This window comes from Melampsora larici-populina, assembly GCF_000204055.1.
Source record: "Melampsora larici-populina 98AG31 unplaced genomic scaffold MELLAscaffold_40, whole genome shotgun sequence".
NCBI classification, from domain to species: Eukaryota; Fungi; Basidiomycota; class Pucciniomycetes; order Pucciniales; family Melampsoraceae; genus Melampsora; species Melampsora laricis-populina.
Window position 1 is genome coordinate 195,870 of NW_006768804.1, and position 22,365 is coordinate 218,234.

The following is a 22,365-nucleotide window of genomic DNA, read 5'->3' on the forward strand; positions in this document are numbered from 1 at the left end:
TCTCTCAGAGATCCTTCCAACTTCTTTCATGCTTCAATCGTCCAGTTCTCTCTTCATCAATTGTTTCCAAGATGTCAACATCGACCTCAATAGCTTCAAGTAGTTCAACCTCAACCTCAACCATTCCAGATCGAAATCAACTTTGTAAAGAGTGTAATCAAGAAAAATCAATCTACACTTGTCCATCTTGTTCAATAAGAACTTGTTCATTAAAATGTTCAAATCAACATAAACAAATCAAAAATTGTAATGGAAAACGAAATCGAGTGACTCATGTACCAATCAATCAATACACTTGGGGTACTTTAATGCAAGATTATAGTTATCTTGAAGAAGTCAACAGGGCTTTAGATTCGACTAGGAGAAAGTCAACTTCTACCACTGATCCTTCAAAACTTGATTCTAAACGTGATGGATTAATCAAAAATGCTGCGAGAGAAAACGTTAGATTAAGCTTAATGTCAGAAGGAATGAGTCGTCGGAAAATGAATACAACTAGCTTTAATCATAAGTAAATTTCTTGACTTTATTCCTCGTTATTTTTCATACGTTCAAGTTTTTTTTTGTTTTCAATTCACTTACTACAACGTTTTTTGGAATTTGATATGATTGGTTTGATAGGAAAAAATGTATGCAATGGACCGTCGAATTAATCTTTCGAATTAAATCATCAAGCAAAGCAAATGAAAATTTCTCTCACCATTTATCTCATCAAATCCTTTCAACTCTTTCACTCGTCGAGCTTCTTACCCAATCTCTTGGATCTAAAAAACTCAAAATTGATCAATCTGTTCGAGAAAACTTACTAGAATCTCTCTCTAAACCAAAACTAGATGAAGAATCCTCAAAATCACCGAATCCATTCGTACTGACACTTCTTCTTGACCCATCTACAACTTCATCAAATCCCGAATTCTCAATCAATACCACTTCATCATCGCATCCTAAACGTTGCTACCATCTTCTCGAACTTGAAACAACCCTTTCTGACGCCTTGAGTGGCTCTAGTATTGTCGAATGGCCTATGATAGAAGTATGGAATCTCTCAGAATGGTCAGACCAACTCGCTTCAGATCTAGTGCAAATTCTACCCAAAGCTGCTCCACTTCAAACTCGTCAGACTGACTCAGGTTGGGCGAATAAAAGAAGTCGGATCAGTACTGATAGTACAAGTACAGATATCAATCTTACCGACGTACATTCGGGTGATGGTAGTACAAGGAAGGCTCTTGAGTCAGTAGCAGAGAGTGGACCATTGGTTGATTATAGTAGCGGTGAAGATGATTAAGATTTGCCAAGTGATCTGTGAAATGTCAAACAAAGCGCATATGGACAAATAGCCAAATAAGTAGTAAACCCTCGGCGCCTGCTGACAATGACCAATGGAACATTCATCAGATCATTGTGGGTTTCTAGGTTTAAAATCGAAAGTTTGAAGATGTCCGCTGGCCAGCTTGAAAACTCACATGGCCTGCATGTAGTATGGATCAAAGATTGAGTTGGAAAGCAAAGTATACCTAGCAAGCCATCACCATCAACATTGTTTTTTCAAAACACATTGACAAGTGTTATATGATTATATTACCTTGAATCATTGAAAAGAGCCAAGAGTGTAAACTGATCTGCAAGAAAATTTGCTGGAAGAGAAAGAAGTAAGAGAGTTTTCAGTGAGGTGGGTTAAGTTGATGATAGATCTTTGGCTGTATAAAGCAAACTTGTCTAACAGCAATCAAAGATTTTGTGACTTCTTCCTAGTGAAGGCATTGTAATCTTCATGTAAGCAACTTCTCTCTCAGAGGGAGCTATCTGTGTCTCCTTTGGGAGATATCAGCTCCATGGCAGACGTGCTGCTTGATTTTTGACACTGAAAGATCCAATATGTAGTCTCTAACTTTACCAAGTCCCCTTGGAGGTCTACCAAAGAAAAGAATTCTCTAGTAACCCTTGAAGGGGACTTGTTTGAGTTGGCAACAGTCTGCTACATCATCATGTTTCCTTGGAAGGTACCTTTTGACCCTTGGAGGGCAGTGCTTAGCTACAAGCCAAGCAATATTTAAATGGTAGTGTGAGGAGTGATGGGCTGCAAATTTGATTGGCCATCATCTGAGGCAATTGTGAGGATAGTGATCCCAGGCTGAATAATGAAAAGACAGAATTGTTTACCAGAGTGTGTTTCCCCCTTATTGTGATGCTCACACATGCATTCAGCTAACTGAGGCAATGTCCATTCACTTTTGGCCAACCATTCGGTATGTGATCAGCATGATTGGCAAGGAAGAGTATGACCTCAAGTTTCTTGTGGTCAATTGAAATGAGAGGATTTCACATGATGGTATCTCAAAGACACATATCATTTGAATCAAGGCACAAATCTTTGTATTGGGCATGCGGAAGAGTACTAGGTGAAAATCAGCCCACCTGGTCCCTTGTTTTAACTTCCCAGACAGATAGAAATCCTTGTAAGGAACTTGTAACTGGCTGTATTCATAAAAGAATTTATGATACTTACAAGGGAGCCTAGGCCAACAGTGTGGCAAAGTTGGACAATGACTTTGAAACATGAGTCATAGATGACAAAGCACATATCAAGAGTATTGAGTATTAGGCAAGAGGAACATGTGTTAAATTCATACAAATGAGTGGATTGAACTTCAGATGAAGTTTGACACAGATATGACACTGTGATTTATTTGAGTAATCAAGTTTGAGTGTGGTCTTCTAAGTTCTAAGTGGCCAAATAAGAACTGTCTCAAGTCCTTGCCACCACACATTCTGAATTTCTGAGTAGAGATAAAAAGTTAAATGATCTTATGATGACCTGGTTATCAATCAAAAAAGCATACCAGTTTATCATCCTCCATCACATTGTTCAGTCATTAATCAATTTTCATGGTGTTCAGACTTTTGTACATTCAGAGCAGGGGGGCTTATCCTTTAACCAAATTTCCAGACAAGAAAGTGCAATAGGATTGTCCAGAAAATGTCAATAGACTGTCTTCACTCTTATATGAGCTTTGCTTTATGAACTGACCAATTCTTCTGAGACAGTCAACCCCGGTCATGGAAGCTCTACTTCTGATTGCAAGCATCACATTCCATTTGAAATTCAAACATCAACATCAGATGAGATAAAAAGATTCTGGAAGAAGAGTAAGTACCAATTATAAACAAATCTGATCTCCTTACAACTACATATTTGTTAAAGGTATCCAGAATACTGAACATTGATCAAAATTGGCAGGTCATGTAACAGAATCATCCATGAAGAAACATAGAAGATTGATCAAATATATCAGCCGGCTGGTGAAACAAGACAGAGGAACTTGGAAAGACAGACTTGCAGCTTTATTTGACACAATTCAAATACATCTTCCAATGAGAGATGATGAAGAGAATATAATAATTTTGCAAACATTAAATCAACTCATTAGGAGCTATGACTTACCATTTGATGTTGTTCAAGTGGCATGGGCTCAGTTGATCAAAATGGATAACATAGAGTATTGTATTCGACCTCGTATCAAGAACCAACTATGGTATGATGAGATGAATATTGCACTGAAATTGTATAAAGATAAGATGATTCAACATATAGGTTCTCTGGATCATGGAAAGTTAGTCAATTAATTTGTTGTCTTGATAGTCACTTGCATCAGTTTTCACACTCACCTTTTGAATTGTTTTAATCACATAGAGACCTAAGGGATTTTGAATCCATGCAAGAAACAATTGGTGAATATGGTATGAAATTAGCTGGAGATTGGCCTCCATCAGTTCAGAAAAATCTATATGCACTTTGGACTTTGGGTATGTCAGCATATCAATTGCCACTAGGAAAGGAATCATACTGAGTTCACCATCTTATCAAGGTGCAAGGCTTTATGTACGCCTTGGACACAAAAAGCAGTTACAAAAAGTTGTGGAGACTCAAGTTGTCCAGAGACAATATATTGAATCAGTTCATAACTTGCCTAGCAATAGCAGTATTGAAAAAGTCTACAGAGATTGGATACACAACAAATTGAGATCTCATTCAGCTACAATTTTGGAATATATTGACTCCTTGCAGGATGAGAGGTATGTTCATCCTGAAGCTCTTGTGAAAGATGAGTGTCTTTGTTAACCCAGAATCCAATTGAAGCACTAAGATTGAATTCCAATCAGTGGAATGGGATGTGAAGCCCTATGGCATGAACTTTAATCTTTTTTCGCATTCAACTGAGGCAATCAAGGTTATTCAATTTTGGGCAAGACGTGAGTGATTTGTGATCCAATCCAAACCATGCATCTAGACTAACAGTGATACCTCTTGACTTGTTGAAGACGTTCATGTGTTCTTGAAAATGAAGAGATTGGGGGAGACTGTTGAATTACAAAAAACTGTGGAAAAATTAGTCAGGAGAAGTTTTGAGGAGACAAGTAGAATCATGGCAGTTTTCCTTGAAGAAAAAGATGGAACCACTTTCACCTATGAAAGACCTGTCCTCTATGAGTTTTTGAAATATTTCAATGCTCAAAATCATCTAATGAATGAAGGAATCCAAAAGGTTCTTGTGGAATATGAAAACAAAGTCAAGTTTGAAAGATTAAAGAGACTAAACAGTGAGCTGCCAGAGTCTATGTGCTGTCAGATAATGTAGTTGCAACATTCACAGCCTATCATGTTGCTCCTTTTTGACTGATCAGACTTGATCTCAATGATTTATACATGTTGTGTTCTGCTCTTTAATGTAGCAAAAGATCAGATCTGCTGAAGGCCCCCCTTGATTTGGCTTTACTTTTGGGATCAAAGAGTTATATGAAATATGTATTCAACTGAAAACAAGTGCTTTGTCAACTAGCTTAACAAAAAACCCCAGTGTCCCCCGGAGCAGTTCAACATGCTTGAGATCAAAGTGCAGAAACAACCAGTCTTTTACTGTGCTATGTATCCTACATGTTTTAGTTCTTTGCTTTTGTTATTCAATCAAGGGTTGTAAGTTGTGTAAGACATCAAAAAATAAATTAACAGGATTCTCTGGCCAAGAGCTTTGGAGTTCTTTGTTCTTCACCACATTGAAGCCAATTCTTTCCACCCTCATTTGATGAAATGGAGTGAAGCGCTGATGGTGACTGCAAGTTGCAACTGCTTGGCACTTTTAAGCCAGCTTTACGGTACTCGAGATGACACAATCTGTGGTTTGAGGTGCACTTGGGTGTGCACATGCTTGAAGCCATATATAATTAAAACTATGGCCAAGATGCACCTCACACTAAGCAACTAAACCATGGAAATGTTTGGCAGGAGGTTGTGCCAGATCTTGGCCTTGATGCTCTATTGGCCTATATTACTCACGGCTATGGGCCTTCGGGGTTTTACCAGCACCATATGTCACCCCGTTTCAGCCACAGCAGGCTATGCAGAACCATTGGCATGGTCACCCTTGGCATCTGTTCCAACACTCCATCAGCAGGAATTCAATCAATTGGAAGGAGAGTATACTTCTGATGGATGCTTCAATGTGCCTGCATTGTCAATTCCAATCCCTAGCAACATTCCCTTCTTGCCTACTGGTCACATCACGCCAAGGACAATCCTTACAACAATGCATATGACACGAGTGTCAGTGAACAACTTGGATTCCTTTGCACTCCAACTACACCATTCCTATTTTGGAATCCTTGACTTTACCAGATTGGCAGGCCTCTTGGTCACCACTTAAACCATATACAACTCTTAGTTTTAACTGTGGCAAACCATGTCTTGAAATCTAAAGAGCTACCCAAGGCAGCTATGCATGTGAGTCCTGTTGATGTGAAAAAAGATTGGTCAAACATCAGAGCTATAGAACAATATGACGGAAGAGGTAGGCATCTTGAATTATCAAAAAAGTTGGAGATCACTTCCTCGGCAAAGACACGTAAGATAAAGACCTTTGAGCAGACATATTTGAAACACTACCCCCCTGCACAATCATTATGGTCTGGACCATCAAGGCTGTCTGAGCCAAGTCACACAGGAACAAATGCAATTCTACAACAGCAGGTGGGCTTATAAAACAACACAAGTCATGCTCAGAAACTGGTATCAAATTCAATTGAAGAACCATTGTTGCCTTCTGCTTTGATTGATACATACTGGCCTAGAGTTTTAGGATTTCTCAAATTGATAGGCAAACACCAAACATTTGGGAGTCACAAGAGATATTCTTTTGACAACAAGACACAGTTCCCATGGAGAAGGGCCCCAACGTCGGGGGCCCTACAGTCTCGGCAAGTTTGTCATGTTTGTGTGATTTTTGTGGCACAGATGTTTACAATTATACACAAAGGGTAAAGATTGGAAGAAAATTGCCTAGGCTGAACTTCATCCGTCTGAGTCAAGAGGAGTCAAGGCTCAGGTAGACTAGGAGACAAGCGGCTCTGAGCGCTCAGTGTTCCCAACTCAACACTCAGTGTTCCTCACTGAACACCTGGAAGTGCCCATGAGAAACTTAATGCTTCTCCAGCACGGCAGGTACATGTCAGCAATAGGACTTGGTTAATTTTGCCCATCATTTACCCAAGAAAAGCCAGCAAGCCGGACTGGGGTGGACTTCATGCAAAGAGCTCACCTTGCGGAGCCAGTTTACACGTCCGGAGACGCCTGCGGGGCCAGATCAGATGAGTGGTACACCACCAGGTGGTCTGGACTGCCTTTGGACCAACCAGTTAGTCCAGCTGAGGACCGCCCTTCTGTCTGCCATAGAGGACCGTCCTTAGGTCGGCCTCACATAGACGGCCCACAAAAGGACCCCCTGAGGCGCCCTCTGACTACGAAGGAGGCAACAAAAAGCCGCCAGACAGTAGATTTCTTGTGGTAACAAAACAACTTGCATTTTGCCACGAGTGGACCACAGACAGCCGTGTTGAAGTGTTCAACCAACAAGAACCTAACTTAACTAAGTCCCTCTTGGACGCGCAAGTAGTTGAGAGAGGGACTTATGGCTCATACATGAAATTTGGTGTGTGAGCCAATTTTTTTGTTTTTGGCTGGGGACTTTTTCAACCCTGAATAGCTCCATCGCCTGCAAATAAATATCCTCTGGGCCTAAGAAAGGCCTTGTGCACCTGCTAAACCTTTCATGTTGGGTCTTTTAAATTTATTTCTTGGGTTTCAGAACGTGCTAGAAACCAGGCTTGAAAAATTGAGTTTGTGTAACAATCCAGCTTGCCTGGTGTGAGGTTTTGACACGTTGAGCAGCTTTCTCAGGTATTGTAGTGTTTTTTCCAAACTCTACCCTCTCATTACTCCGCAATAAATGGGCCAGATAAGGAGTGAGATACATTCAGGTGTGTAGGTTGAGCAGGCGCACAGGACTTCTCTTTGGTCCAGAGGATATTTATTTGTAGAGGACGGGGATACGGGAGTTCAAAAAAGTCACCAGCCAAAGATTTTTGGCTCACACGCCAAAATTCGTGTATAAGCCACAAGTCCCTCTCTCGACTACTCGCTTGTCCGAGAGGAACTTAGTCAAGTTAGGACGAGAACTACAAACTAACAATCTACTGAGTGCGGTTGGAAGTAAGCTCTTACATAAGTCAAGATTCTATTTCATTGAGCTTGATACCGTGGATAGTCAAGAAGCATTAACATGAGAAAGTCAAGACGTATTAAGAAATTTGGATAAGGCATGGTAAGGCTACAGCTAGGCTAGCTGAAGCAGAGTGATGGACAAGCAGAACAGTATCCTAAGTACATATGTAGCATGCCATGTTCTACAAAGGGAAAGAATTCAGATCACGATTATCAAACAGTATGGACACTGATCATAGATATCACTTTATATATCACCACACGCACAATGTAGACCTTTTCGATGCTAACTGCTTCCCATACGATCAAAAGCTGACAGACACAAATTCAACCACAGGACGAGAAGTTTGAAACTAATGGCTCAACTAGCTTGGAACCCGAGGTCTTTGAAGGATTCATTCAAGCTTTGAACGATTCTGTCCACATCTCCTCTTTCTTTATCAACAGCAGTGATACCCATATGACCAATTCTGATATAGCGATCTTTGACATCTTTATGAAGTCCTCCTGCAATCACTAATCCCTTAGCACTCATCTTACCTACTACCTCTGTTCGATATCAAAGTCGTATCCAAAGTTCAGTCATCTAGAGATGTAGAAATGAACAAAAACCATTTACCTGCTGGGGTTATGCCATCAGGAAGATAGACAGCAGTCATTCCATGAGCACTGGAACCTGGGTTCACCGGAACTTGTTTCAAACCGAGGCCATCAACAGCTTTCTTGATACGATCGGATGATTTTTTGTGGAGTTCAAATCGTTCCTCTAGACTCGGCGAGGATTTGAGGATGGAATCCAAAGAGGTGAGGAGCGCCTGGAAGAATAATTTTGAATCATGGGGCTTCTGAGGGGCTTTCTAGTAACAAAGATATCAACTGACTGTAATCAAATTGGTGGGCCTGTTTTCTCGTGAGATGATTGTGATCAAATTTGATAGCATAGGTTAGCTTGGATCCTTGAATTTGCTCGATCACAATGGGCTTACGGCGTCGCAAAATATGCCGCACTCCCCGATTGGTATGCTTTCATGACTGCACACATTCACACAAATCAAGCTCATGTCAGATTTCTCGCAAGTATACCATTTGTGCGTGACTGAGATTTGCTAGAAGGCATCATATACTGACCTGGTAGCCACTTCTTCCAAGAAGCATAGTAAGACCCGGGGCGAGATTTACGCTCTTCGAAGACTTTGATCGCACGCTCAGAAGCCACACAAATGCAAAGCCCAGGAGGACAGCCTAATCCTTTTTGAGAGGCTGTCAAGACCATATCGAGACCCCACTTTTCAAATCTAATCTCTTCACTGGCTACACTACAAACTGCATCCAAGATGATCAAAGATTGAGGAGAATGCTTTTGAATCACCTCGGCCAATGCTTTGGCATCGGCTAATACACCTGTGGAAGTATCACAATGAGTTATGGTGATCAATTTATAACTCTTCTTCTCGCTCTTGGCTTTCTCGAGATGAGTTGCGAGTTGGTCTGGAGTGACCGTATGGCCGAGTTGAGCTTGAACTTTTTCAACAGTTGCACCATAAGTTTCAAGACAATCTTGGAACGAATCGCCAAAGTAACCATTGTTGAGTACGAGGGCAAGTTCTCCTTGTTCAATCAAATTGGCCGCGGTCAAATCCCAACCAAGAGTTCCAGAGCCGGCGATCACAAACGGTTGTGCAGTTTGAGGAGCATACAGAACTTCGAGTATCATTGAAAGTGTTTTTTTGAAGATTTGGACAAAATCGGGGGAAACATGAGAGACTGAAGCCGATGCATTGGAGAGCAAGACGGCGTCAGAAACTTCGATCGGACCTGGGACGACGAGTAAGCTGTGTGGGTTTTGCTTGAAGGCTGTTCGGATGAAATACAAATCCATCGAGTAAGAATTGAGCTTTAGCAAAACATAATTGAAGGTTCACTGACTAGCATTGGAAAGAGTCATGATAGATTATAAGTTGCTTGATGATAATAGTTTTAGTTGTTGAGGTTAAGAGAAGTCAAATTCGACGAACACAAAATTCGATCAGAACTCAAGTTCAACTTCACCTTAACCCACATTACGTCATTTCACGTCACACCGCGGGTATCGGTTGCTTTGAAACCCGCAACAAGCGGGTCGCTCACATCCCATCACCTAGAAATCCAGCAAAACAGAGGGAAAGTCACTTGTGAGGGTGCCTGGGTTCTGATAGTTTCCAGAAACTCAGACTATGGCATCTGTTACGTTAGAAGCTTTCCAAAAGTAGCTTTCTCAGAGAGATTGGACAACTTTTTTCTTGAGGAAGCTTGAAAGTTTCTTGGTTTAACCTGCCATGAGATTATTGGGTAAGTATACATGGACTGTGAAGGATAGAATCAATTTTTTCAGTGGGTTCAGATTTCTCATTATCAAGTTGATAGCCAGTTTTCTGAATTACCAGGGGCATGATGGCAGCCACCATACACGCGCCGGATTACTGGTCAAGGTCAAGTAAATGTGTGCTGTTCAAATCTTCTGCAATAATATGTAGGTAGTGCATGGCAGTTGAATGCAATTTTTTAGACTAGACTAGGCAAGGTCCACTTTCAGAGTATTTGTATGATTGAGGGGGCTGATGTATGGGCTGCTACCTCATGGAGGTATGAGGTTTACAAACTGTCTCTCTTCATTCTTTGTCTTACATATGTTCAGTCTTTTACTTCTGTCTTGAAAAAGTGTCCTGAAGTAAAATCTCTCCTGTTTCTTTCCCCATCTCAATATAGCTGATATTTGTTGCCTCAATACTCCTGTTGTGAAAATGTTTTCCATCTGCTCTCTGTAAGCTCTTTTGTTGAATTTCTCATCTTGTCATTTGCTGATTTTCTTCAATATTTGTCATGTGGGTAGACTGATTCCTTTGAGAAAGTCCCAGCTGTATACAATAAACCAAGATATACATATATTCAGGGCAATTTCATCCACAGTGTCTGTGCACACAGTGCATGTAGCCGGAATTTGGGCATATCCTGACAGCCATATATCAGCAATATTCTCATACAGTCTAACTGTCGCTTCACAAAAAAAGTCCCAGCATTGTATTGCACTTGTGGGTTGCTGCAACCACTCTGCAAGATTTGATTTTGTAGATGGCTAAGAAGACCGTAAAACCTATAAATGTAGTGCAGCGTATCAGCACTCTTCTCCAACAAGCTCAGGTATGCAGACCTTTGCTAACCTAGAATAAATAAGTGAAACAAGTCAGACTAATGAAACGTAACAAGATAACAATATAAATCTATACCCAAAGGTTTGGAGGGTAAAGATAAAATGAGAAACAATAAGTAAACTCAAAAGATTATGAGATTTGATCTAAGGAAAGTTCTAACATGTTCATTGAGTGATATCAGTATGATGTTGAAACATGTATTTTAAGTGAAAGACTTACTCTCTTTCCAAAAGATAAGGAAAGAGAGACAAAGTCGAGAAACACAGTCAACTACATATAAGACAAATTGAGAAAACATGTTGGGATTGATGTACATCAAACTTATTGAGAAACAAAAACAATTCTAAGAACAAAAAACATATCTAAAGCACTTTGCACCAAACCAAACTACATTTCAACACTGCAGTCTTGATTGTCTTTTAACAGATTTCACAAATACATGAACACAACATGCTACCAGTCATTTTGAACTCTCAGTGTGCTATCTGGTGCAAATATCAGAGCTAAAACACAAAGCAACCAAATATCACTTAAGATTGTACAATAAATCACCAAACTTTTTTTCAAACTCCCAAATCAACTTATCTACAGTGTTTCCCTCAACTTTATCTCTTGACTTTCTGAAGTATCTGGTCATGTAAAGCCTGATGTGGTCCAAGGTCCCCCCTTTCTAAGTGCAACAGAGTCCATCTTTACCACAGTTTTAATGGCTTGGCCAAAATGCAGAGAGTTACCAGACCATGTTTGCTAGTGTCAAGCAAAAAGCAACAACAGGGGCAAAAATTGATGCTCACATTGAGGCACCTGTACGTAGTTAAAACCTCCGACTGTATTGGTTGAATATGTACCTGCTATCAACCCATGTAGTCCAAAAACCTGGCTTTAGAAATCTCTAGCTGAGTATTTGCCGCTAGGCCAAATTCGAAATCCCTCTAAGTCCCCATACCATCAAGGTAGTGCCCTTGCCACCATCAATATATATTACAACCTTTACAGATAATCTCACCACCACAATGCAAAAGGTGAAACATCTCACCAGCTAAGCTGATAAGTCATCACTTGTATAAAATTTCCTACCAGCTTAGACCCAGATTTCACCAGTCTCACCACCTCAGCTCGTATTTCACCACCACTACATGTACTATCACCACCTCATCATATTTTCCATCACACAGTATGTAATGTTACCATCTCTTATTGTGATTTAATAACTCCTACAACCTCAGCTCCTATGTCACGACCTGAACATTGATTCTTACGGCTCAACAGACAAGTATCACCTTCTCACCTCCTAACCCTACTGCACAAATCATCTACATAACTTTATCACCACCTCGAACTCGTGGGTCACCCCAAACGTTCTTTCTCACCACCTCAACTCTCCCAAACCGCACCGTTGCCTTGAAATGGAACTCCCTCCCGACCCCCAAAAAAATACCCCTCCTCCAGCAATCCCAGCCTCACCTCCTACCGAATACATCTTACCAGCACCCCCCGAGACCGAGATCATCACGACTGACGGAGAACGTGACGAGATGGACAACTACGTCCAAGCTTTTGGTGCTCACAAGCACGGCTACAATATTCGAAAAGGTAACTCATCAACCGGCTTAATCTGCCATTATCATTGCCATCGAGGTGGCTATCCGCCTGTCAGTGAAGGACGCAGCCGACCCAGCAGATCATTACGAATCGGATGCAACTTCAAGCTCACAGCTCGAGTCAACCATGAAAAGAAGTCATGGCTTCTGATCCATGTTCACCTCGGCCACAATCATCCACCCGATTTCACCATCAAACCAAGAAAGAGACAACCAAAGAAGATATCAGAAAAGCCTGAAAGCGAATCCCAGACCCTACCTATACCTACTCTCGAGACCCTGATATCTGCCTCTGAACCAGTCGATACAACATCTCATGATACCCACCCAACATATGTCCATAAATCCACCAAACTTACTTGTCAAGTTCTTAACTCTTCAGAATCACCTCAAAGTCATAACACCACCACCCTCCAAAGCATTATAGCCCGACTTGAAGCTACGTCTCCAACCACCAGGCAGAAAAAAATCCAACAAATCGAAAGCATCCTCAACGAAGATGCAAGTCAAACGCACCCCAGCTCCGATATGAAAGACAATCAACATCAACAAGCTGAAATTCATCAAAAACACGAGTTGCCTTCAATGGGGCAAGATCATACATTGCAAGAAGAATTAACTGTCAGTCCATATACAGACAGATAACCATGACATTGATCTAGCAAATAGCACGTGTGCTGACTTGTCACAATTTTCGCATATTGATCAAATGTTTGACTCATTCATAGTGCCTCTCTCCGACCACGAATCGGACTCGCAGGAAAACTCTCACATTCAAGTTGCCATGGATCTAATTCCGCCCTCCCCAGTCAAACCACCCCAACCACAAGAAATTAATGCAGATGACCAAGATTCGCCAATCAAAACTACTAACGAATCACTCACATATGAAACAGAGGAAACAGAGGTAAGCAAACAGATCCATACAAGTTAGATAAAAGTACGTGACACCTGACTTGACCTGAACTGACCTGACCTGACCTTGAACCCAAATCTCAGAAATCGAGTATCACCTCCCCTATTGCCTCTAGTTCTACCGCACATCTCAAACGCATTCCTCCCATCAATCAAATTATCACACGACGGCAAACTCGTCAATGTGCCCTTACGCTGAAGCCCCCGACTAACCCTACACTCCCAGCCCTTTTGACAAAATACAAGATTCACACGTGGCTTGCACCATTCGTGAGCGACATCCATGAAGTCAAGGCTGACGGTCATTGCGGCTTTTGAGCAATTGCTGTAGCACTTGGCCGACCACAAGATGATTGGCTTTATGTACGCCAGAGCATGGAGGCAACTCTTGAACAGCATCCGGACACATTTCAGGATTCGAACCTACATGCGGCCCGATTGGACGTGCTAGCCTCACTTCGTACCTGCAAACCAAATGTGGTGCTCGAGCCAGAACACTGGCTGAGCATGCCAGGTTTTGGAGGTGTCATCGCAACAACTTTTGACCGACCTGTTATATATTATCACCCCGGCGCCTCTTGTCTCCTCACATTTCCCTACCTGACACCACCAAACGAAAACCCACCGATCGTGCTTGCCTTCCACAACGACCATTTTTGTTCGCTAACTCTGGATTATACGCTTCCAAACCTTCCGATATCCCACCTTTGCCCTTTTTGGAGCCGATGGCACAGTGACGTCGCCACACCCTGGTTGAACAGGTGGGCACCAATGATTGAAAAACATGCAAACATCTTGAAACAACAGAATGCTACACGCAAGTCGAAAAGGCGTAAACGAGTAACTCCTATTACAATAGATTGATATGGATTAATGTCTTAATGTGTCTTAATGACAATTATAAGTTTTTTTTCCCGACTTGGTAACTGGAAATTGAATGCTTTCAATCATCAAAAAAATAGCTTGACATTTGTTAGTACTACAAATACATCTCTTATTTCAATGGTTTTTTAAATTACCTTAATGTTTTAAGTCCAATCATTTTTTTTGAAATACTTTTCTTACTTGGCAACATGAATTCTTTGGATGTTAAACACTTGTCATTACAATATAGTATACATGAAAAATTGATTATGACCAAATTAATCAAATACTGTTTTTTAAAAAACTAAATAAAAACTTTTCTGGATAGAAAAGTTTGTCAAAATCAACATCAAAATTTTTTTTGAAGTATCTTTTTACAAAAGTGTTCTTATAAATTTGTATTTAACAACTTGTCTTTCCCCAAAAAAAATTGTATACATGAAAACCATTTGAACATTTTGTTTGTTGTTGAAAATACTAAAATAAAAAGTTGTCATTTTGTCCTCCAAAGATTATAGATGAAACATTGTAACCTTTGATTATTAAGGGTACTCAAAGCAAAGTATGTAGCGCTACATACTTTTCGCTACATACTTTTTTTGGCGGGGACAAAGAAAAAAAATATACTTTTGGCCTCGCCTTCCCCGCCAAAAAAAGTATATAGCAAAAAGTATGTACACGTACATACTTACTTTGAGTACCCTTATTGATAATAAATACTAACAAAATATCTAGAGCTTACAGTCTTCCACTTAAATAGATAGATCATAGTGTTGAAGAATGAAAGATCTTTGATTGTGAGCTTTTATTCAATGATGAGAACTTGCCCTCATTCATTTCAAAGTACAAGACCAAACTCGGAAAGAAAAGATACTGAACATTACAAATGTGACACAGAAATCAGATATTTAATCAATAATACTCATCAAAATCCTCCTCATCAAAATCCTCCACGTTGTTTTCCTCCTCTACAACATAAATACCCGCCCCAAGTATGACTTCCCACTGGGCCCTTGTATGAACTACCATATCAGCCCACTGCTGTCTTAAATTGACATCCAGCTCATCACTACCCTCCACGAATTGAGAGGTTGAATGCAATACTTCCACCACCCCATGGTGATCCCATCGCTTCCAGAGCCAACAGGTGCGTTTTGCCAGTCCGCTGTACAGAGACTCCCATTCGACAAGACGATTGTTACCTGGAGATCAAGAACTCATGTCAATAATGTTCATAGGGCATTAAGGGTAAGGGAATCAAATGCTCACTTTCAGCAGCGTTTGGCTTTGCTCCAATAACTCGGGCTTGATAGTCAAGCCCCCACAGCATAAGCTGTCTCACCTCGCGCCCCAAAGTTCGCAATTCCTCTTCACATGATCTCTCGCTACGAAACGCCAAGATTCCTTCTTTGGTTCTCTGGCAACTAGCCCATGGCTCATCCGGGTGTTCCAATGCTCCCTCGTTCCAGAACGGATCGAGGATATCCATTCCAAGCACCTCCTCGAATGTGGGTTCGAGTAGTCTCTGAGCTGGTTGGAATCGATTGTTATACTTAGCTGCATGTCGTAGATAGGTCGCAGTCTTTTTCCTTAAAAGTCCTTGTTTCTTGGCCCGGAGCTCAGCATTACGAGGCTGCTGCTTTGCCCCTGAAGTTTTTGGGTCACTCAGTGGAACAAACTCAAGTTTATATTAAAAAAGGTGGTCAAACTCACCAGTCCTCATCTCAGCATCAGCTTCTTGCTGTAATACACCAAACTTCGCTTCATACAACATCGCTAAGGCCACCTGCACAGCGAGAACTGCCTTAATTTGTGCATCTAAACAGCCATAACAAACAATATCAATGCCAGAGTCCAAAGTACATATAAACAAAGCATACAAACCATCACCCCGACGGGCATTCACAAGCTGAGTGTTCCCCAATTCTTCTGCAAGGTCTTGAATCTTGATCTCCAAATTCGCCAGAGATGTCGGCAGATTCAGCAGGTCATCACGTTGTTGTTGCGTCCTGATTGGAGCGTGGATGGCATCAAGCTCCGCCATCTTCTGACTAAACTTACATTAGAAAAATAGTGGACGCATGGTCAAGCTGTCATCTTGATATTGATACAGTCAGTTTTTGATGATGGATATTACTTACCGAGCCTCAATCATATTCTCCTCTAACTGTAACATCACCTTAAGTCTTTCGCGTTTCTCTTTAACTCTCACACTGATGGCTCTCAGTTGCATCTCCTGCTGCCGATTCCACTGGACCTCGAAATATTGTTTGGTATGAGTTTCATCAACCTGGACAAGCCTTTCCAACGTCAACTGTGCAAGAATAAGCTCAGCCTTATACTTTGCGGTTTGTGTTACCATGTACGATACTAGATGTTTTGAGAGGTAATGGGGTCAGACTGTTTCAAATACTCCTTTTGTGAAGGGATATAATCGCACCAGCTCGGTCTCTTTGCATGATATTTTGATGTGACGTCCATAGATCAAGACTTACTAAGCGCCGCTGTTTTGTCGCATACCGATTTGGCTTGATCAACTTGGAGTTCTTGAACCACACCCTTTCAAGACCTTCGCCATTAGACTTACCCCACCCCGCTATGAAGCGAGGGTTATACTCCAGCTGACACCCCCAGCTATGTGCATAAGAATGAAATAAAGCGGTGCCAATCTTCAATCGATTCGCTAGTCGCTCTTCAGGAAATAATTCCCTCTTTGACGCTCCGCCAAAACATTGAAGTATGTCGGCCTGATGTCAAGATAATCAGCCTGTTGGACCACTGTGGACATACCTTCTTTATTGATTTATCCAGATTGCACCCAATGTCGTATAGAATACCAACTTTATTGGAGTGATCCCGGTTTCTAGATAGAAGATCAAGTAGCCACTTTATCATAGCCAGCGGATAATGAATTCTACAAAGTACAAACATATGAATTAGTAAGTTACGATACAATTGCAGGTAATGAAATACTATACTTCTCGCCACTCTGAATCAGGTTGATGTATTTCAATACATGATCATGGCGACACGCCATGCCAAGCAAGCCCGACTCATCCATTGATTTGAAGTAGCTTTTGCCTCTGGTATCATCTGCTGTTGTGTGTGCTTCAGTACACTGATCCTGTTTTCATAATGGCAATTGAGTTCGAGATCGTAAAGAGGGTTACAAAGTGACTAACCACTTCATCATCCTTTGGTTTTGTGACATTCACTACGCGAGCCATGTTGTTGACTGCACTCGAATTCAAGAAGATATCAGGTCGAGCAGGCTGAGACCCAGGGATTTCTACACTAGCAGCTGCGTGGCGGCGATGCTGGAAATTTCCATCGATACATATGACCACGTCAGGTTCCTCGGGCCTGGTAACACCGACTGGAGGCCCAAAACACTTTGGGCAGTTGGTGGCGAGGACTCCAAGATCGGAAAGTTTCAGCTTTTGAATCTCAAGCGTTTGGATTTGGAGAAGAATGGCCCGGTATGCGTCTACTGCCTGTGTGAATGGCTCGCGCCAATCTCTAGGCTGGGTAGAAACATCAGTACTCACTATCTTTAACTGGGAGGTTTGGATGGTCGCTGATGACTTACTTGTAGACTCTTCGATGTCAGTATCAGTGGGCTGAACGAGTCCAGGAAGTCATCCAACCCCTCGCAGAAGCCTTTGGTGGGTACCGCACATTGCAGCCACATTGCATGATGAAGCACCAGCAGTCTGACAGAGAACACCGTTTGGGGACGCACTGGTGACGCACCAATATAGCCCATAAGCAACAGCCGGACCATATCAGACGGGTCACACCGGCTACAGAAAGATATCTTGACGCGTTCTCTACCTGATACATGGAATTCATTTCAAGTCAGTCATTTATTACTTTGGAAAGGCGGGTATTGAACTAACTCAGTACATCTACCAGGTCGACATCACGCTCTGTCTTTTTGGGACAGTTGCATGGCCCCCAAAAGTCATGATTCCATCTCCTTGGGTTACCCCAGTTGGAAGTCTCCAGACGACACCGGAGGAAGGTGGGTAGCATGATTGCATATTGCCATGCCCATCGAGTCTCGTGTTTCAGACGATTGCCGAGATGTTGTTCACGTCGTAAACCAGCGAGTACAGCGTCATTAGCATGATTGGCCTCTTGCCAGGGCATGAAATGATCAGGGTCTATCACATAGTCTCCTTCGCGTTTGTCTTCATTATCGGATCCTGCTTGGTCATCAAATTGGGGAGGTCCTGGTATATCGTCTGGGTTAGGCCCGTCGTAACCGGGTGGAGGTGAGTGATATCTGGCTCGCTGAGCCAGTCTTTCCTGCAATTTGGCATTGGCCTTTTCAGAGCGTTCAAGATCTCGTTTAAGTTGTTTGACTAGCTCTTGTTGTCGAGGTGTCACAGCCTTAGGCTGTTTCGACCGACTTTTCAAGCCGTGAATGATGCGAAGGGGAGCCATGATGATGATGAAGCAATTAAATCGAAGGTCAGTATTTGATTTAGCAATGGCGAGTATATCAATGTGTTTAGGTAAGTCAAAAATTCTTTGGAAAGTTGACCTACCTCAGTGAATTGGATAACATCTTAATTACGTGTCGGCCACCAGATTTGAAAAGCACCGGGATCCGTGATGTCTTGATACACGTAGGGCCAGGCGGATCAGAATGCGCCGGATAATGAACACAGGAACTCGCAAGCGATTATTGTCTTTATGACATACATAAGTTTTTTTTGAAGAAAGGTGTTGCGTTTGCTGGGTCAGTCAATAAAAATTACTCCATCTATAAAACTATCTACACTCAACTCACCATGCATGCACGCTATGAGAACAGTGTTGGCCTCGAATCAATTGGTCTTACTTATTGGTCACGATAAGTAAGACCAATTGATTCGATTTGAATGCAAGAATGATGTCCATGTGGTGTAATCGAAAGAGTCTGATGAGCATAACTAGGTGGGGCTTTTTACTCAACGGTGTGGGGCTTTTCGCTCAAAGTTGGAGTTGGGCAGGTAATATTGTAATTGATATGATTTCATGATTCTTGCTACAAGTGTTGGTGTGTTATTCGTCTTGGCAAGATGCTATTGAATAATTAATAAGTGGGCTTTTCGCTCGTCAGGAGAGTTGAAATGCTAATATTGTAAGTGATAATATTCAATGATTCTTGCTACGAGTGTTGGTGTGTTATTCGTCTGGGCGAGATGGTATCGAATAATTATTAAGTGGGCTTTTCGCTCGTCAGGAGAGTTGAAATGCTAATATTGTAAGTGATAATATTCAATGATTCTTGCTACGAGTGTTGGTGTGTTATTCGTCTGGGCGAGATGGTATCGAATAATTATTAAGTGGGCTTTTCGCTCGTCAGGAGAGTTGAAATGCTAATATTGTAAGTGATAATATTCAATGATTCTTGCTACGAGTGTTGGTGTGTTATTCGTCTGGGCGAGATGCTATTGAATAATTAATATAAGTGTGAGGTCTCGGCGATGCTATTGGATAGGCGAGATGCTATTGAATAATTAATAAGTGGGCATTTCGCTCGTCAGTGGAGTTGAAGTGCTAATATTGTAAGTGATAATATTCAATGATTCTTGCTACGAGTGTTGGTGTGTTATTCGTCTTGGCGAGATGCTATTGAATAATTAATATAAGTGTGAGGTCTCGGCGATGCTATTGGATAATTATTATAACCTGCCTAATTCGACACTTGATGAATATGCGTCAGATCACATTGGAGAACACTGCACCGGAAGAATAAAGTACTTGATGGCCAAAGGAACTTTGGCCGACCTAAACAGTTTGATCATTGAGTCAGAGTAAGTCAAAAGCGAAAGGATGAGTGCTCATCAGAGAAGCATCTAAAGTGATCTGAATCATGATTGAATGGCCTCGTGGATATTGCTCCAGTCCTTGCTCAAACCCTTCTTACTGCACGTGTCGGTTGTTGGTGCTGTTTCATGCGGGTGAGTCAGAGTCAGTCGGAAGAAAGGATGGATGCTCAGAGGAGCATTTAAAGTGATATGATTTGATGGTTGAATGGTCTCGTGCTTTTTGCACAAGCCCTTCCTTACACCAACGTGTGTTGATTGTTGGTGTTCTTCGATGCGGGATTTGATAGGTGACTTCCTCGAGGTTATTATTTGATAAGTGGATTGCCTGACGTGATTTATGAATGAGTGGTATTGCGGTTAATAATAAACAAGTTGGGATCATTCTCAATCAAGAAAGGCTCACTTCTTGAAGTTAGCAAAACTTGCTGATCGGAGTAAATGATGTTGGTGAACATCATTAGTTGAACTGTTGTTGATCATTACAAGTCAAACATTTATTGTTTGGTTGGTTGCATGTTTCCTGTCAAACTTAGAAAATACCTCATGAACAGATTGATGACTTGAATTATTCCTCTCAAAGTTTTCCACTCATTCCCGGGCGTTTGCATGCGTTGGAGATAGGTTATTCCATCTTTTTACGATTGATTTCAATGTTCATGAGTTATTTTAGTCCGATTAGAACCCCTCCTTCTATGAGCCCATCAAAGCGCTCATGCAAGAAGGCCCCAGTATTAATTACACCCAGGTTATGATCAAAGTTTCTTCCACATCACTGTCCTAACTTTCTCATTCAAATGTCAATCATGTTCCACTGCAATCGAAGCATTTATATTAATTTAAACTTTGAGAAACACAAAAGTTAATCAGTCACAATGATCACATTAAGGGTGGTATAAAGATTCTATGCAGCAATAGTATTAGATGCATAGATTTCAACGGATTAGAACAGAATTCTAGGGTATATATACTATCTAAAGAACATATCAATCTGAAGAACATATCAATAGATACACGTGCAACAACATCAAAGGTTTTACATGATACAAAGATGGAACAAATCCAAATTGTTTCCATCTACAAAAACCGTCGTCATCAATATGTGAAGACCCCTATGACTGACTAAGATCACTTCTACTTCCACAATCCCAAAGTGAGTCATAGTACTATTGAATTTGGATTATGCCTCACAAGGTCTTCAGATAGTATAACTTCATTATTGAAGATAAATCTAGTTTATTAAAATTTGAATGAAAGTTGCACACTTTTGTAAAAAACCTCAAAAAAGTCTTTTAACAAAGTTTTTGACAAACTTTTCAAACCAGAAATGTTTTTCAAACCAGAAAAGTTTTTCTTCGTGTTTTTAAAAAACAGTATTTGATGCCTTTTTTAATTATTGAAGATAAATGTAATTTATCAAAATTAGAAAGCGAGAAATAGAATTACAACACAAATCAAAGATAACAGCCATTCAGGATGGAGAATTTGGACTAAGAGGACAAAAAAACAAAGGGATTTGAATACCAGTTATCAGATACTAGTTTGAAAATTTTTCTTCCTAACTTCTTACTTAGATGGTTTTGCTGAAGGTAATGAATCTATCTAAGATCAAGTCCTCTCAATTTTCATCTTGTTTTTTTTCTGAACATAGTAAGCATTTTCGCCTTGATTAGGCTTTGATTATCTCATAATTAGTCAACTGTTAAAAACCAACGTCAACTTACAAGATCAAAGTCACATATTTCATCAAATCTACCACCACTGTATCTACTACATGTTCTTTTGCGGCTCTCAAATCGTTAGGTGTTGATATACCTTGAATATCGCTGGTCATTTATGTCAATGGAAAGAAAGAACATAAGTTGATTGAATCTTGTAGTTGAAGGAGATATAGAGATAAGGAAGATGGGGTACTGACGTTTTTCCAATGCGAGTTCTAAGTCTAGGTGATGCAATTGAGTGTGAAGGTTGAGAATGTTTCAAGATACATTCAGATAGTAAGTTTAAGACGTTGGATCGAATGATATGAATCTCTTAGAAATGAACAGCCAATCAAACATCAAAGAAGAAAACCCCCGAAACAAATAACAAAAGTGGAAAGATCAATTTAGACTAAAGAACCATTTAGTTCATGAAATAAATTGGAAGACTAACTTTTCAAACTTTTGCTTTTCACCTATTGATCATGTGATTTTTAATCCGATATTATTGAATTTGAATTGGAATTCGTATTGGATAAAAGTGAAGCGATGAGTTGACCAATTACGATCTTTACGTTTTCTAAAACAAATTTATCAAATGAACTTGATTCAATACTAACCAATTCATCAACAATTGTAATTGATTTTCAAATCAAATTCTAGCCAACAGTTGACGCGCTTGCACATAAGTTTCTGAATGACAAACACAACCATGATATAACA

General features: G+C 40.8%; 6 protein-coding genes across 6 annotated transcripts; 3 read left to right on the forward strand and 3 right to left on the reverse strand.

Moving 5' to 3' along the window:
- Positions 1-134: 134 nt before the first annotated feature.
- Positions 135-344, forward strand: MELLADRAFT_31593 (uncharacterized protein; the record flags this gene model as incomplete). The annotated part of the gene is made up of 1 exon (XM_007413945.1): positions 135-344. A coding segment is annotated over one exon (210 nt), but the record flags the coding sequence as incomplete, so codon positions are not given.
- Positions 345-3,486: 3,142 nt separating this feature from the next.
- On the forward strand, positions 3,487-4,754 carry MELLADRAFT_66140 (uncharacterized protein; the record flags this gene model as incomplete). Its single annotated transcript, XM_007413946.1, has 6 exons — positions 3,487-3,614; positions 3,695-3,807; positions 3,870-4,077; positions 4,142-4,254; positions 4,324-4,602; positions 4,735-4,754. The coding sequence occupies 6 exons, from the start codon at positions 3,487-3,489 to the stop codon at positions 4,752-4,754; spliced, it is 861 nt and encodes a 286-aa protein (XP_007414008.1).
- A 513-nt stretch (positions 4,755-5,267) lies between these two features.
- MELLADRAFT_109910 (uncharacterized protein) lies at positions 5,268-6,037 on the forward strand (the record flags this gene model as incomplete). Its single annotated transcript, XM_007413947.1, has 2 exons — positions 5,268-5,602; positions 5,683-6,037. 2 exons carry the CDS (start codon positions 5,268-5,270, stop codon positions 6,035-6,037), a joined length of 690 nt encoding a protein of 229 aa, XP_007414009.1.
- A 1,541-nt stretch (positions 6,038-7,578) lies between these two features.
- MELLADRAFT_117502 (uncharacterized protein) lies at positions 7,579-9,534 on the reverse strand (the record flags this gene model as incomplete). The annotated part of the gene is made up of 7 exons (XM_007414061.1): positions 7,579-7,737; positions 7,823-8,104; positions 8,175-8,370; positions 8,437-8,455; positions 8,542-8,587; positions 8,684-9,409; positions 9,482-9,534. The coding sequence occupies 6 exons, from the start codon at positions 9,498-9,500 to the stop codon at positions 7,917-7,919; spliced, it is 1,194 nt and encodes a 397-aa protein (XP_007414123.1).
- A 5,501-nt stretch (positions 9,535-15,035) lies between these two features.
- MELLADRAFT_66143 (uncharacterized protein) lies at positions 15,036-16,485 on the reverse strand (the record flags this gene model as incomplete). Its single annotated transcript, XM_007414060.1, has 5 exons — positions 15,036-15,325; positions 15,393-15,465; positions 15,622-15,770; positions 15,837-16,174; positions 16,265-16,485. The coding sequence occupies 5 exons, from the start codon at positions 16,483-16,485 to the stop codon at positions 15,036-15,038; spliced, it is 1,071 nt and encodes a 356-aa protein (XP_007414122.1).
- A 1,532-nt stretch (positions 16,486-18,017) lies between these two features.
- On the reverse strand, positions 18,018-18,572 carry MELLADRAFT_109914 (uncharacterized protein; the record flags this gene model as incomplete). Its single annotated transcript, XM_007414059.1, has 1 exon — positions 18,018-18,572. One exon carries the CDS (start codon positions 18,570-18,572, stop codon positions 18,018-18,020), a length of 555 nt encoding a protein of 184 aa, XP_007414121.1.
- Between the last annotated feature and the right edge of the window lie 3,793 nt (positions 18,573-22,365).